This window comes from Myotis brandtii, unplaced genomic scaffold (genome assembly GCF_000412655.1).
Source record: "Myotis brandtii unplaced genomic scaffold, ASM41265v1 scaffold363, whole genome shotgun sequence".
NCBI lineage: Eukaryota > Metazoa > Chordata > Mammalia > Chiroptera > Vespertilionidae > Myotis > Myotis brandtii.
The window spans coordinates 3272683-3290289 of NW_005363938.1; the positions used below are offsets into that span (position 1 = coordinate 3272683).

Here is a 17607-nt window from a genome sequence, read left to right on the forward strand (position 1 = left end):
TAGAAAGAGCTTGGGTTTGAGGAGCATCAGATTCGGGTTCAAATCTTTTGACTGTGTGAGTTTGTACATAGCACTTCCCCTCCCTGAGCTCAGTTTCCTCATCTGTAAAATGGGAATCGGAATACCCACTTTGCAGAGTTGTTGGGGGAATTTGAGGTGATGACGTAACTACAGTGCTTGGTAATTATTGCCATGATTGTTGCTGTTTATTCACAGCAGCAAAAACAGTGCTAGACCCACACTTAGCTCAATAATAACACTAGACCATAAGCTCCTCAAGGGAGTGGCTATGTTTGAATTGTTTCCATAGCCCTAGACAGGGGTCAGCAAACCAATCTGGGTCAAATCCAGCCCACTGCCTGCTTTTGTAAGTTCTTTTGTAACACCCATTCACCTGCTATTATGCCCATGGCTACCTTCTCCCTACAACAGCAGCGTTGAATACTTACAAAGCTAGAAATAGTTATTATCTGGCTCTTTACTGAAAAAAAATTGGTTGATCCCCACCCAGACCATAGTATAAGATTTGATAGATAACAGGTACTCAGCAGTTTATTTCTTTAATCCTGGACCCTGGATTTTAATCCTGACTCTGTCATTACCTTGCTATGTGACCTTAGATCAGTCCCTGTTCCTCGCTGGGCCTCAGTCTCCTTGAAAATTTGGCCTACATAAATGGTCTTCAAATTCTGCATCATAACCACCAGGGGAGCATTTTTGGATACAGATTCCTAAACCTCATCTCTGGAGATGCTGCCTCTGCTGTTATGCCCAGGAGACAATAGGGAGTGGTGGGGACTGTGGTGAGCGGAAGAAGCCATGCCTGTGTAACGGGACAGGTGCTTTCCAGCTTTAAGCAGTTGTTACCATGCAGAAACAGGGGCCTGGGGTTGCTGGATCTATTTCTGTTTACAGGGAAGCCAAGAATTGTTTCTGTGAAGTCTTCTACTTTTTAAATATTGCCAGCTAATTCAATTTTAAAACACTCTGCTGGACAATTAAAATATATCTGTAGGCTGTATTTGCCCTAGACCTTCAGTTAAATGATTTTGGAGACCTATCCCAGCTGTGAACACTAGGGTGTGATTTATTTAACCAACATTTAACAAACATGATGCTTCCCAGGCGCCCATCATTGCTCCAAATGCCTTACCAACATTAACTCATTCCATCCTAACACCCTTAGTATTGTCTTCATTTAACAGAAGAGGACACCAAGAACAGAGGCAGGCAGGCTGGCTGCAGAGCCCTGCTCCCACCTCCCCACACCCATCCTACCTGCTGACGCTAATCTTTTTATTCCTTGAGCACAGCAGACAGCCCGGCCCACCTTCTTTGCCCGGAAGTTCGAAGCCGTGGTGAATCAGGAGATCATCGGGCAGCTGGACTATTACCTGTACGGGAACTACCCCGCAGGCACCCCTGGGCTCCGCTCCTACTGGGAGAACATCTATGATGAGCCTGATGGCATTCACAGCCTCAGCGACGTGACGCTCACCTTGTACCACTCCTTCGCCCGCCTGGGCCTCCGTAGGGCTGAGACGTCGCTGCACACTGATGGGGAGAACAGCTGCAGGTGAGCCAGGTTGGCAAGGCGAGGAGAGACGGGGTGGAGGAGGGACAGGGAGGGGGCCAGGGAGGAGGGTGCAGACCTTCCTCTGTTAGGGGCCACGTGCTTCTCCCTCACTTCCTTTGCCTAAAGAGCACCTACACAACCATCCCAGCGCTTAGAGCATGTCCTGTCTACCCTCCACCCTGTCTAAGCCAGTGGTTCTCAACCTTCCTAATGCCGCGACCCTTTAATACAGTTCCTCATGTTGTGGTGACCCCCAACCATAAAATTATTTTCGTTGCTACTTCATAACTGTAATTTTGCTACTGTTATGAATCGTAATGTAAATATCTGATATGCAGGATGTATTTTCATTGTTACAAATTGAACATAATTAAAGCATAGTGATTAATCACAAAAACAATATGTAATTATATATGTGTTTTCCGATGGTCTTAGGCGACCCCTGTGAAAGGGTCGTCGCGACCCACAGGTTGAGAACCGTTGGTCTAAGCCAGTGGTTGGCAAACTCATTAGTCAACAGAGCCAAATATCAACAGTACAACGATTGAAATTTCTTTTGAGAGCCAAATATTTTAAACTGAAACTATACAGGTAGGTACATTGTTATTAACTTAATTAGGGTACTCCTAAGGCTTAGGAAGAGCCACACTCAAGGGGCCAAAGAGCCACATGTGGCTGGAGAGCCACAGTTTGCCGACCACGGGTCTAAGCCATCACCAGAATTTTACTTTTTCCGAATACCAGATCTAATGCTTACCCAATTATTTCCTTCCAGTGGACTCATTCTTTTATGTTAAGCATATGTGGTATTTTAAAGGGAAGCTCTATGTCATCCTGTTACATAGTTGTATTTGTCTTAAATGGAAGGTAACCATGGAAATACAGAACCTTTTTTTTTATTATGGAAAATGTCAAATATATTCAAAATAGAGAAGAGAGTGAAACCCCATGCTCCCACCACCCAACTCTCCCGTGACCAGCTCTGGGCCAATCCCGTGTCACGGCCCCTCCTCCCAGATCGGTCTGATGGAGGCACATCCCTTACATCACATCACCTCAGCCATAAATATTTTAATGTATGTCTCCGAAAAGAAAGACTCCATTTTCAAACATAACCATGTTATCATTACCACACCTAACCATATGACCAGAGGCATCAGCAAGATGCAGAACTATTGTTTAAAGCGCTCGGGTACCCCTGAGAATCATCCACCTCCCCTGCCACTAGCAGGTGCAGGTTGACACTTGAGGAAAGAGTGTTCTAGAATGTATGGAAAGCAGAGGGGAAGGTAGGGAAATAATTCCACAGAATCCCCTCCCCTCCGCTGTCTTTCCCTAAGCCAAGCAGCCCTTTTGTTGGCTTGTCTTCCTTTCTCTAGCAATGTGCATTGCAGAAATCCACATACTTGCAACAAGAGTTTGGAGCCCTGTTATATTCCTGATCAGCATTATAATATTAGCCCCTCTCCCGCCGCTCTGCAGCTTCCTTCATGCTAATGATCCTTTTTAATGCCGCTGCTGTTCCAAAGAGCAGAAACTCGGGAGTTTGCTTAATCCAGCCCTTTCCTGTTGCTATTGTCAATAATGGGCCATTGTAAATAACGCCCTGATGACTCTCTTCTTTGCAGAAAGCCTCTTTCTTTCCTTCTTTTTTTTTTGGTTATTTTTTTAGGTTGGATTTTCAAAAGTGCCTCTAATCACTCTCCTCTTTCTTGTTCTCCCTTCTCCTTCTCCCACCTCCCTCTTTTAAAGCAAAAAAAAAAAAGTTTAACATTAGTCTCTCTCCACTGAGGCTCCTCCTATGTACCCCTCCTTGCCTAGCTCTTCCCTCTTCTCTGGAACTATTGCCTAAATCCTGAACACAGGGGAAGGTTTCCTGGCTGGGACTGCCTGCCTGGCCATCTGGGTTCCTGCAGGGCTGCCACAGTTTATTCTTATCTCCTCATGGCCTCAGCCTCGATCCTCTTCCTGTGGGTTCTGACTTAGTTTAAGGAAAGCCCAGTGTGAGTCGGGAACCAGGACCTGCAGATTGAACTCAACTTTTATTTACTACCTGTTGGCCTCGGACAAGTGATTGACCTCTCTGACCCTCAGTTTCCTCATCTGTAAAATGGGAATAATAATAAGCCTTACAGCATAAGGTGTTATGAGGTTTAAAGGAGATAATCCTCAAAAGTGACCTTCTCACTTATGTAGTATTATTATTATCCCCATTGTTAACCATGTTTTACTTACAGAGTGCTTAGTAAATGTTCATGCCATTATTATTAAGCTTCCAACGTCAACAGGGAGCCTACTGTGTGAGCTACACCCTCCGTAACCAGTTACATGAGCTGCTCATTCCGCCCTCTGTGCTTTCCTTTGCTTACCGCCCCCACTGTCCCCACACAGCCAACCCTCTCCCAGTCTCCGAGGGCCATCGCAGGCGCCACATCCTCTGTGAAGCTTGCTGAGAGCTCCCCCTGATAGCCCATCCCCTCCCTCTCCCAAGCTGAAAGTAGCTCAGACTCACTTCCAACCCCTCCCTCCCCCCCCCCATTGCATGTAGCAGCAGTACTTTGGGTCAAGGTCAATGGTGAAGGTCTTCTGCCCCTGCTAGTCTGGGCGCAGAACCCTTGCTCACAGAACCACAGTACAAATCCCCAGCACAGAACCCAGTGCCACTCTTGGAAGCGGAATATTATTCAAGAATAGTCTTAATCCCAGGCTTCTTAGAATTTATAAAGTAAATAATCTTATAGGAAATTCTAGAAGACACTTCCAAACAAATCCTAGGACTTGTTTGGGGATTAAGCGGGCCATCAAGGTGCCCCGGGCCTGGAATCCTTTGACTTCTCGCTCATTTTTATCACACTAGAGCCACTGTGCCTTGCTGTGGGCAAAGCCAATATATTTATGAATATGAGCCTGAACGTTAATCAGGACAAAGGACCCTTATCCCAAAAGGCAGCGGAGAGTAAATTCCTACCCCCAGGGTATCTGGGGAAACAGCACGTGAGAACTTTATTTCAAGAGTCTCATTTTCTTTGGGCACTTCATGCAAATTGTGTCTTTCCAGTCTGCGGGATAACCTTTCATAAAAATAATGTTTATTGATTTTTTTCATTATAAAATAACTCATGCTTGTTGCAGAAATTTTCAAAATGGCAGATTGAGAGCACAAGAAAATAAAGTTTGCTTGTGAGTCACCCTCCAGAGATGAAGATGTCAGGAATTTATTACACGTCCTCAAATTCAAATGCCCTCCTGGGCCAGGCAAGTAGCGCATGGCAGCCAGTGCTGGCTGGCCCCTCAGCACGGGCTCACCGTGCCAGCCGAGACTGCCCGGGGCCCCGTGCTGAGCCCCAGCACGTTCTTATCCAATGGGCATGTAGACATTGAACTGCCAGCCATTTTTCAAGACAAATCAGAAATGTAGATGTTTGTGAGTCTCCTAATTTTTTCAATGCCCACTTATTTCAGTAAGAAAAGACAAAAAGCCACCTTTGGGTGAGATGAATGCATCTGTGGCATCCTTTAGGTTCTGTTGTACTGCATCTATTGAAAACAAACTCCCTTCTTAGTTTTAGTTAATTATCATACACAGTCAAGACAACTACCAGGAGGTTTTGTGCTCAGTCCTGGGTTCCATGTATCCTAGATGTGCCTTAGAAGCAAAGGGTTCAAGAGAAAATCCTTCTAGAATTTTCTCTCAATCAACAAGTATTGTTTGAAGCATCTACCATGTGTCAGGCTCTGTGTTAGGCACTGGGCACTCAGCCATGACCCAGACCGACCAGGCCTCTGTGTTCAAGGCCCTCCCGTTCTAGTGTGAAGACAGACTCTGCCTAAGCACTGGTACACAAGAACGAAGGATCAGTAGGGATAAATGCTCTGCTCAGAATGAAGGTAAAGTCACATGATGGCAACGAGTTGGTGACTAAGAGTCAGCAGTCAAGGAAGATCTCTCGGAAGTAGTGACATTGAAGCAAGACGATAAGACAGAGCCAGCCATGCAACCTAAGAGGAGAAGAGCAGTCCCAGCACAGAATATCCCGTGCAAAAGCCCTGAGGTGGAAACCAGCTTGCTGTGGTCAAGAATCCAAAATAATGTCTATGTAGAATCTAAAATAAGGTCCATGTGGCTAGAAGGTGGAGGTTTGGGGCAGAAGGAAACAAAATGAGGCTACAGAGGCAGGGCTTTGTGGGCCAGGTGAAGGGTTTGGATTTCATCGTAAGCATTAAGCAGAGCCGCTTGTGGTATTTAAGCAGAGACGGTGGGTATGGCTGTTATGAGGGTAAAGTGGACAGAAGAAGGAGGGAGACAAGGAAGCTCCTGCGAAGGTCCAGGGGAGGCACGATGGTGGCCTGGACCAGGATGCTGGCTGTAGCAGCTGGAGTCAGGTGGAGACAGCAGGGTTTCTTGATAGAAGGGAGGGAAGCAGGCAGTCAGACTTGGTTTCTAGAGTGCTTGCCCACTGCTCATTTACTTGACCCCTTAGCAGCACCCCGTCTGGACCTCTCCCTTCTTGTTTTCACTCCTATGCCAACAAACTCTCCTGTTCTTCTCCCACCATCACTGACCCAACCACCTTGCAGAACAAACATTGACAGTGTATTACGTAGCTCCTGCCATAATGCCGCGTAACAAACAAGCCCCAAGTCAGTGTTTTGAAGTGATAAGCATTGACATTGAGCTCAAGTTCTCAGGTTCCTGGTCTCAGCTGGCATCTCTCCTGAATCTGCAGCTGCTGCAGGTCGGGAGCAGGGCTCTGTTGTTCCTGGCTGGGGGCTGCTGGCAGGGACAATTGGGGTGGCTCTGTGTGCCCCAAATGTCTCGTCCTCCAGCAGGTAGCCCAGGCATGCTCCCAGTTGCCCTAGGGCAGTGGTCGGCCAACTGAGGCTTGCGAGACACGTGAGGCTCTTTGGCCCCTTGAGTGTGGCTCTTCCACAAAATACCATGTGCGGGCGCGCACGTACAATGTGATTGAAACTTCGTGGCCCATGCGCAGAAGTTGGTTTTCGGCCTGGGCGAGTCTATTTTGAAGACGTGGCATTAGAAGAAGTGGGGGGTGGACATATAGAGAGGATGAACAAAAGGAGATAGAGGAAGCAAGTATACAAGACGAGTGTGGATGGGAGAGTTGGAAGGGGTCGACCTCAGCGAACGTACCTCAATCAGATTGAGGACGTTTTTAGCAAAGGCCAGCTTAGGAGTACCCTAATTAAGTTAATAACAGTGTACCTACCTATATAGTTTAAGTTTAAAAAATTGGGCTCTCAAAAGAATTTTCAGTCATTGTACTGTTGATATTTGGCTCTGTTGACTAATGAGTTTGCCAACCACTGCCCTAGGGGTCAATCTTTGCTTGCTTGCTTTCAAGAAATCCCGCTGTCTCCACCTGAATCCATCCTCCACCTCAGTCCACCTCTGCACTGCCAGCTTCCAGTCCAGGCCACCATCGTGCCTTCCCTGGGCCTCCGCAGGAGCTTCCTTACCTGTCTCCCTCCTGCTTTTGTCCATGACCTTATAACAGCCATATCCGGCGCCCCAGCTTGAGTACCACAAGTGGCTCTGCTTAATGCTTGTGGTTGGGATCCCCTCTGCTCCACAAAGGCATGCTCTCATCACAGAAGAGCAAGAGAGGAAATGCGCAAGGCTTCTTGGGGCCCTGGCTGGGAGCTGGCATGACGCCTCAGGTCAAGGCAGGTCGGGAGCGGGGAAATAGACTCTGCCTCTTCAGGGCAAGGAACCCTGCGACGCCACGTGGGAGAGAGCATGGAGACGGGGAGGTGAAGGATTGGAGGCGCTGATGCCAGCAGCCACGACTCTGTCATGACTATCTATGCCTCCAGTACAGTCACCACTGGCCACCAGTGGGTATTTGAGATTAAATCAATGAAAGTGAATGAAATAAAAAATCCAGTTCCTCCGCCGCAGCAGCCACATTCACGTGCTCGGTAGTCACAGTGGCTAGTGGCTGCTGTGGTGGAGAGAGCACCGCTGTAGCCCGCCTCCATCCCGGCACAGAGCTCGCAGCACCGTCCAGGGCGAGGCTTTTCTGCTCCCAAAGCCCAGGACCCGCGCAGAGATGTGTGAGCCGATGCCCAGCGAGCAGCCCGAAGAGGGTGCCGGCTTTTCTAAGAGCCCCCGAGGCATCCCAGTGACCAGGCAGTGATTTCCGGAGATGGGGAAGCACAGGAAGGCAGCTTCCCTAACGACTGTAATTGGACATAAAGACTGAAGCTCCAGATGAGGACCGGAGGGAAGGCAGCTAAGCAGAAACGGTGATTTGGAGAACACTGTTGTTCAGGGGCCACTAGCACCCTCTGAGTGCTGTGCCATTCACACATTGCAGAGGCCAGCAGCCTTCAATTCCTCGAGTAGGAAAGAAAGCTGGGCTCATCCCAAGTCCCTCCCACCTGAGCTCCCTCCTGGGCACCTCTGCTTAGTTCCCCGGCCCCCTTCTCCAGTGATTGTTTGTGGATCCAAGTCAAGCGTCTGAAAACAACAGTTACCTCTTCGTGTCTGAATATATGGACCTTGGATTCATTTTTAAGGATAATGCCCAGTGCCTTGACTGAGAAGGACAGTGAGAGCGTAAATCAGTACAACCTTTTTGATAAAGTTGGACGGCAGACATGAAGGACCCTTTGGAAATGAGTGAGAGAGGTTCCATTTTTGCTCAAGGATGTTTAATGCAGTATTGTCTACAATGGCCAAAAAATTAAAAACCAGTTAAACAGCCAATGATGAGGAACTTGCTCTGTAAAATACAGTATTACATACAGTGGAATGTGTGTGTGTCACGTTCTCAGAGACTTTCCAAAAACGTGATAATGCCTGCAAAATACTATGAAGCGAAAGCAGGATATAACCAGTGTGTATAGTATGATCTAGTATGAGATTTATGCAAATATATGCATAGGAAATATGGCCGAAGGGAAATGAGTCAATATGACATTGTTTGCACACTGTTGTTGCTTCCCAATACCTAGCACCAGAGAGTCAATAAATATCTGTGAATTGACATCATCTATGTAAAGAAGCCTCAAAAGTGTAGCAATTTTTATTTTCTTTCTTGTGCTTTCATACAGTCAACATGCTTTACATTTGTAATCATCTAAAAAGCTATTGTTAATAGTTGTTGAGATCATAGACACACAGGGAGAAATTTCAGGAATATTGTATAAAATGGGGGTTATTTTAGGAACAAGACCAGCATGATGGGGGGCACCCCATTATGAGCCTACATATCTCCAGCCCTGACCCATGAGCTCATATGAGACTATGTGTGTGTTTCAGGTACTATCCCATGGGCCACCCAGCGTCTGTCCACCTCTACTTCCTTGCTGACCGCTTCCAGGGCTTTGTGATCAAGCATCACGCTACCAATCTGGCCGTGAGCAAACTCGAGACGCTGGAGACGTGGGTGATGCCGAAGAAAGTCTTCAAGATCGCAAGCCCACCCAGCGACTTTGGGAGGCTCCAGTTTTCTGAGGTAAGAGACCAGACATTGCCATACTTCACTGCCTTTCGCATCCCCCTTGCTGGGTCCTGTTCCATGATCTGACGCCTATAGTTGGAGATGGAGGACAAGGGGACTTGGAGAGCCCCAAAGATAGGCTCACCCTGTGCCTGCAGAAGGTCCTCCAGTCCCAAACACTGGAAATGGCATCTTCAACAGATCGGGAGAAGGACAATGGGCCAAACCAACCTGGGCTCTTGATCTATTTTTCATAGTAGAACTTTTATTTATTTTATTTATTTTTTTATCCTTGCTAGTGATTCCTCCTAACCTTGTGTTAGTAATGGACCAATATCAAACCAGTTTCCTGATGAAGTGGGGGCATCGATCCTGTCTTGCATACTGGAAAATTGAAGCCTATGGAGATTCAATGATTTTCTAGATCAGAGCTAGGAAGTGGGAGAGCTCACACTTGAACCCAGGTCTCTTAGGCTGCAAGTCCCATGCTTAATTGTGCTTTTGTCTCCCCGATCTTAGCACAGGATTTAGCTTAAAATAAGTACCAGATCAATCATTGAATGGATGAGTAGATGGATGGATACATGGATGGGTGAATGAGTGGATGGATGGACGGATAGATGGAAGGATGGATGGATGGATGGATGGACAGATGTGTTAGTGTTTGGACAGATGGACTGATGCATGACCTATGGAATGCAGTTTCCACCTCTCCAGTACGGCACCAGCTTTCAGTTGTTTTCCTGCCTGGGGAGATGTATTTATCCAGCACCACCCTTCTGACATCAGCCCCACCTCCAGACCTGATCTACCCTCTTTCTACTTCTCCAGCCCCATCCAGTACCACTCCCTTCCCCACTCACACCTGTGTTTTTGTCAAGCATGCCCAGTTTGTTCCCACCTCAGGCGGGGCATGTTGATCCTCCTGCCTGGAACGCTTTCTCACAGGTTTTCACCTATTTTGGGTTCATTCTGATCTAAATCCAAACAACGCACCTTCCGAGAAGCCTTCTCTGCCCACTCACTTAGGCCATGATAGCTACACTCCCTGCCTGACACATCCTTGTTTTAGTTTTTTCTTAGCATTTACCATCTAACATCATCTTGTTGGTTTCGCTAATCACTTGGTGACTGTCCGCAAGAGAGCGAAGACAATATCCCTCTCACTCACTGCTGTAAACCAGCACATAGAAGAGTATGTAGCATTTGCAGATGCGGAATAAGGTGAAGGGATTAGCCAAACAAGATGGATAGTCCGTGGACACAGACAAGTGTGGTGAAGGCCAGGGGAGGCGGATGGAGGCTGGGTAGAGGTGGGCAAATGGGGGAAGATGGGAGACATCCGTACTAGTGTCAGCAACAATGATTTCTGAATGAATGAGTGCCTGCACTTGGCTGGTGACCTGGAAGGAAAAGGAAGCCTGAATAAGCTTGGTGAGGGTTGCCCACACAAAACTCCTCATGGGATTTCTAAAGCAGTGATTCATTCCTGGAGTTAAGCACCCCCAATGAGTTTGGCTGCTGGCTTGGGAGCCGATTTTGGAATGTGGAGAATCTTAAGGGTTGGGAGTAAGTATCGCACCCACTTATATTCCCTTGCTAGTCTTTTTCCAGTCCCCAGTGGCCCACCTGGCCGACCTGTGCCCTACTGAGTGGGCACTGAACAGGCACTGGTGGGAGTTTCTTGTGAAGCCATGGTTTTCAATTAAGGTTCCAAACGTATTGGCTGGATTTGAGCTGCCATGGGAACCCACTCCATAAATTACTGGCGCCAGGGGGCCGTTAGATGCTGCCCCAGTTGGAATCTGTGCTGGGGGCCCAGGCGGCCGATTGAAGACATTAACGTCCCATTAAGGAGATGGATGCCTGGTGGCTGGGCTCCCCCTGTTTATCAGCCTGCCACTGGGGGACCGGGCACTTCTGGCAGTGACAAATGACGCTGGCCACTCGTAGCTGGTGATTTGTGAGGGTTCCTGCGATAGCTCTGGTACCCTTGGTGTGAGAGCCACCGAGACCTCTGGCAGAGTACCAACGTGTGAGCAGGGAGCCCTGGATCTTGTATTTCGATTTTTTTTCTAAAGCCTTAATTTTAAGGCAAACGTGAAGTTGGACAAGAAGGAGGAACAGAACTGCATGTTGAGAAGTTCTCTCGAATTGGCACAGCCCCAGGGCTGTGCATAGGGCCTGGCCCAGGGCAGGTGGGGAGCTCGGATAGAGTTCTCCATCCCGTGGATGTCCCGTGCCAGTGGCTTAGAAAGTCACCGAGTGCCCGAGATATTCGAGGTGCAGAGGAACAGCGGTCAACCAGATAGACCAGACCCTTGTAGTCATGGAAGTGCTCTCTCGTGGGGCAGCCAATGAGTGAGCAAACAAATGAACAAAAACATTTCAACTAATAACAAGTATTACACAAAGAAAGAAAAATGCCCTCCCTGTGATTGCTGAGGCCTTGAGAGGCCGATGAGGAATACCTTCAATGGGATGATTTGTTGAGAAAGGCTTTTCTAAGAATAATTTTGGAGCTGAAAACTATACCCTGGGACCTTCTAGGAGAAGCGCATGTGCAAGGCAAAGGCCCTGAGGCTCCAGGCAGGAGCTCGGTGGACTCCAGGAGCAGCAAGGCCAGTGCACAGTGAGCGAGAGGGAGAGTGATAGGAGGGAGGACTCTGAGGGGACAGGGGACAGATCATGAGGGGTCTCGCAGGCCCTGGAGAGAAGTTTGGGTTGTATTTTAAGGGCTGTGGGAAACCTTTGGTGGGCTTGAAGCCAGGAAGCATTGTTAAGCTTGAACTTGAACATGCACTCATATATGAGCAGTTGATCATTTTATAGTACAAATGGTAAGCAGACTGTGCCAGAGTACGGTGTGGACTTCCAGAGCAAGGGGGAGAAGACCTTGAAGGCCACAGAGGATGTGACAGCAACAGGGCTCCATCTCAGGCAGACCCTCCTCCCTCGCGCGTGGGGGTGGCGGCTGACTTTCTCCTCCTCTCAAAGTTTAGAAACAAGATCTAGGTTTTTCCACTGTCAGCAGCTTTGCAGCTCGTCTGCTGTGTTATTTTGGTTTCAGAACTGACTTCAGGGATTTGTTCACCCCCAACTCTATGGGGGAATCAAAGGATGGTTTCTGGAGTGTCCCCACACTCCCCTAACTGGTGGGTAATTCCTTCCTGAAGTAGAACCCTGACATGGTTTTGTGACCATTGATCCATTTGTCAGTGTCTATTGGAGTCAGTGTGTGCAGGGTCTGGGTGCATAGGGATGTCCATGTGCTCAGCCCCTAATCGTTCATGACATAGATAGATGATGGATGGGTAGATCGATATATGCTGGGTAGATAAATATAGAGATAGAGATATATTGAGCACCTGCTATGTGCTCAGCACTGTTTTGGGCACTAGAGATACATTGATGAAAAAGCCGAATTTTGTCCCTACTCTCATGGAGTTGATAGTGTTGAGCCAGGGAGAGAGATTAAATTAAAGATTGCAATACTGTACAAAAAAACTACAATGGGCAAACGCTGAGAGACGCACCTTAGTGGTGCCTCTAAGCAGGCAAGGCTTCCAAGTAGTGGTGACACCCTGGCTGAGGCCTGGATGATAAAGAAGAGCTGGTGGGGAAGAGGGTGGGGAAAGTAAGCAGACTGTACCAGAGAGAGGTGGGTGTGGACACAAGATGAGAGGCAAGAGTGAGCCCTTCTCAAGGAGGCGCTGAGAGTACTCCAGCATGGGGGGAGGGAAGGGAAGGGAGGGGAGAGCCTAGAGCAGGGGTGAGTGGAGGATGGGGAGAGGGACAGAAAGGAAGAGACCCAAAGGACCAGACCTTGTAGGACAGAGTGAGAGACCAGACTTAGGAACAATGAGATACTGAAAAGGATTGGGCTTAGAATCAGGTTTCTTTAGAAAAATCTCTAAGACTTTGAGGTGTAGCTTGAATCCTGCTCACTCATTTATTTCTTCAACCAACAACATCGTTTTAATTCCTATTGTGTCCCAGACCGTGTGCTAAGCAGCAGGGGTCCTCGGGACCAGCCAGCTCCTGCTGATCCATAGGGTGGCCAGGATTTCACAACCCTGGGAGGGACGGTGCCCAGCAGAAATGGCACAGCAATCGCTACCTCTGCTGCCCTTAAGACCACTCTAGGCTGCGGTCTAAAGACGGAAACCTGAAGCAAGCTGTGGGCCTCTGAAGGACAGGTATAAATAGTCCCATCTGGTTGGTGGTAGGCATTTGGCACATATGTATTGATGAGTGAGTGAGTGAGTGAGTGAGTGAATGGGAGGCAATATATTAAAGAGTAGATAAGAGCACAGCCTTTGAAGTCAGACTTCCTGGGTCCCCCTGCTGGCTTTGCCCCTCACTGACCATAGCAAGTTATTAAGCTGCTCTGAGCCTCAGTTTCCTCATCTGTAAAATGGGGATAATGTGGAGTTGGAAGTGAGTATGAAATGAGTGATGCATCCAATCATTTAGCATTATGCCTGGCATAAGCTCCTGGTACCTATTGGCCATGCAGCTCCGTGTTCTGTGTAAGGAATGGACACAGTGACTCGAGGTGAGAACAAGGAGAAAATAAACCAGCTCCTGTCTGCACCTTAATGTGGAATCTTCTCAGGGTGATGTCTATACCTTCCCCTGCCCTGACCTGCAGACACACACATTGGAGATGCTGGTCATGCAGAGGCCACAGAAGCAGCGCAAGCCTGGCAGTGTGCTCATTATCGGCTGCCAGCGTGTCCCACGCTGTCCTCAGAGCATTAAATGAAAGCTCCTGGGGAGCAGAAGACCCTCATTTAATTTGATTTGAAACAGCAACAGAGCACATCAGGGATCTCTGCAGTTCATTTATTTGTTTGTCAAGTCGTTCCCTTGACAGATACTGATGGAGCACCAAGCACAGTGCTAGGCACCACGAGAGAGCAGCGGACCCAGGTACAGGGATCTGAGCAGTTTGAGGACAATTCACAGGATCTTTCTGGCTGCTGGGTGGAGAAGAGATTGCAGGTGACAGAAGTGGAAGGAGGGAAGGCAAGCATGGATTCGTGGAGGGCGAAAGCCACTGGCTGGCAGGAAGGATGGATTGTACAACCATCTCCCATCCCTGGGCTCCAGCTCAGCATGTGTTAGGGAGGCCAGAGCTCTATCTTCTGGGAAAGCCCTGTGAACTCTTGCAGGTGACAGGTGATGCTGAGGGACCCTTCTTTTCTAGCTTATGACAGGGCAGCTCCAAAACCTGAGCTCTAGTCTCATTCAGAATAGTCACACTCAACAGAGGCACATGATCTGGAAAACCAAGGAGCAAAGCGGGATCCAGCTGGACCTGTTGAATGGCAGGGTGTATGTTTTCTTGGAATGGCCTCAAGCAGGGATTCATTCATTCAGTGCACATTTTTTTCCCAAAACACCCACCAGGTGCCAGGCACTGGAGGCCCTAAGGTTTAGTGAACGGACCACAGGCCTTGTAATCCTCCAACCTGGATCCAAATACCAAATCTTCTGCTTACTTCCTGTCTGACCTTGAGCAAGTAACTTAATTGGAGCCTGAGTTCCCCCATTTCCTCATCTGTAAAATGGGTATATCCTGCCCAGCAAGCAGGATCCCAGGCCTTTCTGGGACCCCGCACCATAGCTCAGTGTCAGTGATTTCAGGACTCACTCTCCTGTTTCAGGTCGGCACTGACTGGGATGCCAAGGAGCGGCTCTTCCGCAACTTTGGGGGTCTCCTGGGGCCCATGGACGAGCCGGTAGGCATGCAGAAGTGGGGGAAGGGCCCCAACGTGACCGTGACCGTCATCTGGGTGGATCCCGTCAACGTCATCGCAGCCACCTACGACATCCTGATTGAGTCCACGGCCGAATTTACCCACTACAAGCCCCCTTTGAACTTGCCCCTGCGGCCTGGGGTCTGGACAGTGAAAATTCTCCACCACTGGGTGCCAGTCGCAGAGACCAAATTCCTCGTCGCACCTCTGACCTTCTCCAACAGGCAGCCCATCAAACCGGGTGAGTACTCCCCGTGTCTCTGCTGGGAGTCCAGGGTCGGGGGTTGGGGGGATATGCCATCCCCAGGGATCTCATGGGTCCATCGCCTGGGCAGTGGTGCTGCCCAGATGTGGGGAGAGGGGGCCACTTTCGAGAACCATGCTCTCTGCTCTCAGTTGTTGCTTTTCTGCCTGCACACGGAGGTGACATCCTCAGTCTATGACTTAGATAACTTTTTATTAGATGCTCTCCCACTGGGCTCCCAGAGGCTCTGATCATATTTAAGACAGGATGGAAAATAAGCCCAGGCAGATATTGAGTTTTAGCAAATCTTGTTCACTGTGTAAAAAAATATTAATTAAAACAGGAAATCCTGTTCATCAAAAATATGATACACTAGGTCAGCGCCTTTTCAACCGGTGTGCCACAAGAATTTTTAAAGCAATGCAATACCTGACTATTTAGTCAGGGGCACTGACCTCTTTCCCCTTAGATTGTCAAGTAAAACAATGACAACAGCCAACACAACAGTAGCCGCCTGGTGTTGTCTCCATCTAACAGATCGCAGACCCAGAAGCCACAAACAATTGCAGCCTCTGGTAGCTAAGCGTTCTGAGCTGGGTGCCATTTAGCCAGTGACACAAGGAGAGGGGACATAGATATGGGGAGGGGAGGGGCGGAGTCCTATAAAAGGAGTGTTGAAGGGATTCTATCGACTTTGCTAAGTTTCTGTGCTGAGCAAGCAGACAGGTAGAGCCCTCAGGTTTTCTCAAGATGGAATTCTGCTTCTCCACTCCCCTCAGAAACAGACAAAAGCTCCCCAGAACTGTCTGGGCCAGCGCACAGCCCTGAGGGCCCCCAGGGTCCCGGATCAGGTTCACGTCCTTGGCATCCCTCGGGATCTCCACAGCCAGGTGTGGAGGGGGAGCACTGGAAAGGGCAGTCCAGACCTCTGTGGCGGATGCGCCTGCTGGACAGAACAAGGGCGTGGTCCTGACTCCATCCACCTCAGCAAACAGCCCGGGCCCTTCACTGGGGCCTGAGTTTCCCAATGTTTTTCTCCTGGAGGCTCTTCCCACCCATGCCCAGCATGAGCCGGGGGTCACTGTACCCCACTGGGAGCAATGCCCCATCGTCACCGTTGGTAATTGTATCTGTTAACGATGTTCCAATGACAGGGAACACGAAGGAGGGAGCCGTGCAATTTGTAAAATGATTCATCAAGAGTAATTTGCTATTGATGCGTCCCTAGTAATCTCAAGAAATCTGATGAGGTGGAATTGAGGAAAATTTAATTATAGAGGTGAGCATTGGAGGCTGATGCTGTAAGAGCACGTCCCACATCAGCCTCACTGTTCATAGGGTTTTCTGCATCGACCGCAATGTTTGGTGTTAGATGTGTGAGCGGCTCTCTTCGCTCTGCAGGCCGGCGTGTTGTGGGTTTGGTGTGCCCCGTCTCCCCATCTGCAGGATGGAGGCCTGGAGAGGCTCCAGTAGAGAAATCAGATCTGCGTCAGAGAGAACAGCCTCTGTTCTCCTGGCGAATGACACAGGAGCTGCCTGCCCTCTGCCAGCATCCAGGAGCGGTGGGCTAGGGTGACTGACACACCTGGGCTTACCTAACGTGAAAGGGAGAAGCGCCGCTAAATCACAGCAGGGCAGGATATGTGCTCACGCCTGATGGTCTCTTCTCTCTCACTTCCTCCTCCAAACTGTAGAGCCCGGCCCGTCAGCTTCCTGAAGCATTAGGGATGGAAGGAATGACTTTCTTGTCTGTGTTAGTCAAGGCATATTTTTAATTCAACTGGGTTTTCCATTGCGTTTAGAAGGGCAGACATATATAGGGTGTGCCCCCAAACGGTATACACACACTCGGAATAATCATAAAGGCAGTGTTTATTAAAATGCATTCATTTTTAAAATTGAGCTATCAGCTGTGAAAGTGTGTATACATTTTGCGGGACGCCCTGTATATGGTCTTTCTTCCTCCTCCTTCCCCACTCAACACCACACTTGTTAGAAAATAACCTGCCAACTATTAGGGTGTCCTGGTTGCCGCCGAGGGTGATGGGCACTGTCCAGCAAGCAGGAAGGGTTATGTTCTGACCGCCACTTAGTCTTACAAGGAGGTTTCTTCTAATCCTTTCTTCTAATTCTCATCAGAATCATTAGTCGGTATTTTTAAATATATATATTCTTGTGTTTGACAATAAGCAACGAGTGGGAGCTCCTTCAAAATAGGAACAACTCACTTCTTTCCTTCAGCCCAGATGGCTACCCTTTCTGCTTCCCTGTCGCTAAGTGCCTCTGGTTTATACGTCACGTGACTGTTGACAAAGCGCATGCACTTCCATCGGAGCCTCTTGCCAGCCCAGCGGGTCCAGTTGGTGCAAGGATGAGTGTCCCCATTTTACAGGTGGGGAAACCAAGTCTTTGAAAGACTGACTCCAAGATGGAAAAACAAACAAACAAAAATCAAAAACAAAACTACTGCTTTAGATTCCAGCTGGTGGATGAGCCTTCAGTAGATTATCATGAGGACAAACACCAGCTTTGGAGTCAGCCAGTCTTAGACTTAAC

General features: G+C 48.6%; 1 protein-coding gene across 1 annotated transcript in view; it reads left to right on the forward strand.

Annotated features, from left to right (window-relative positions):
* Nucleotides 1–17607, forward strand: part of XYLT1 (xylosyltransferase I) — a 388023-nt gene that overhangs the window by 362499 nt on the left and 7917 nt on the right. Inside the window, exons 13-15 of the mRNA XM_014544395.1 lie at nucleotides 1314–1576; nucleotides 8862–9057; nucleotides 14715–15048. Of these exons, the coding sequence (XP_014399881.1) occupies nucleotides 1314–1576; nucleotides 8862–9057; nucleotides 14715–15048 (793 nt within the window). The remainder of the gene's footprint in view (nucleotides 1–1313; nucleotides 1577–8861; nucleotides 9058–14714; nucleotides 15049–17607) is intronic.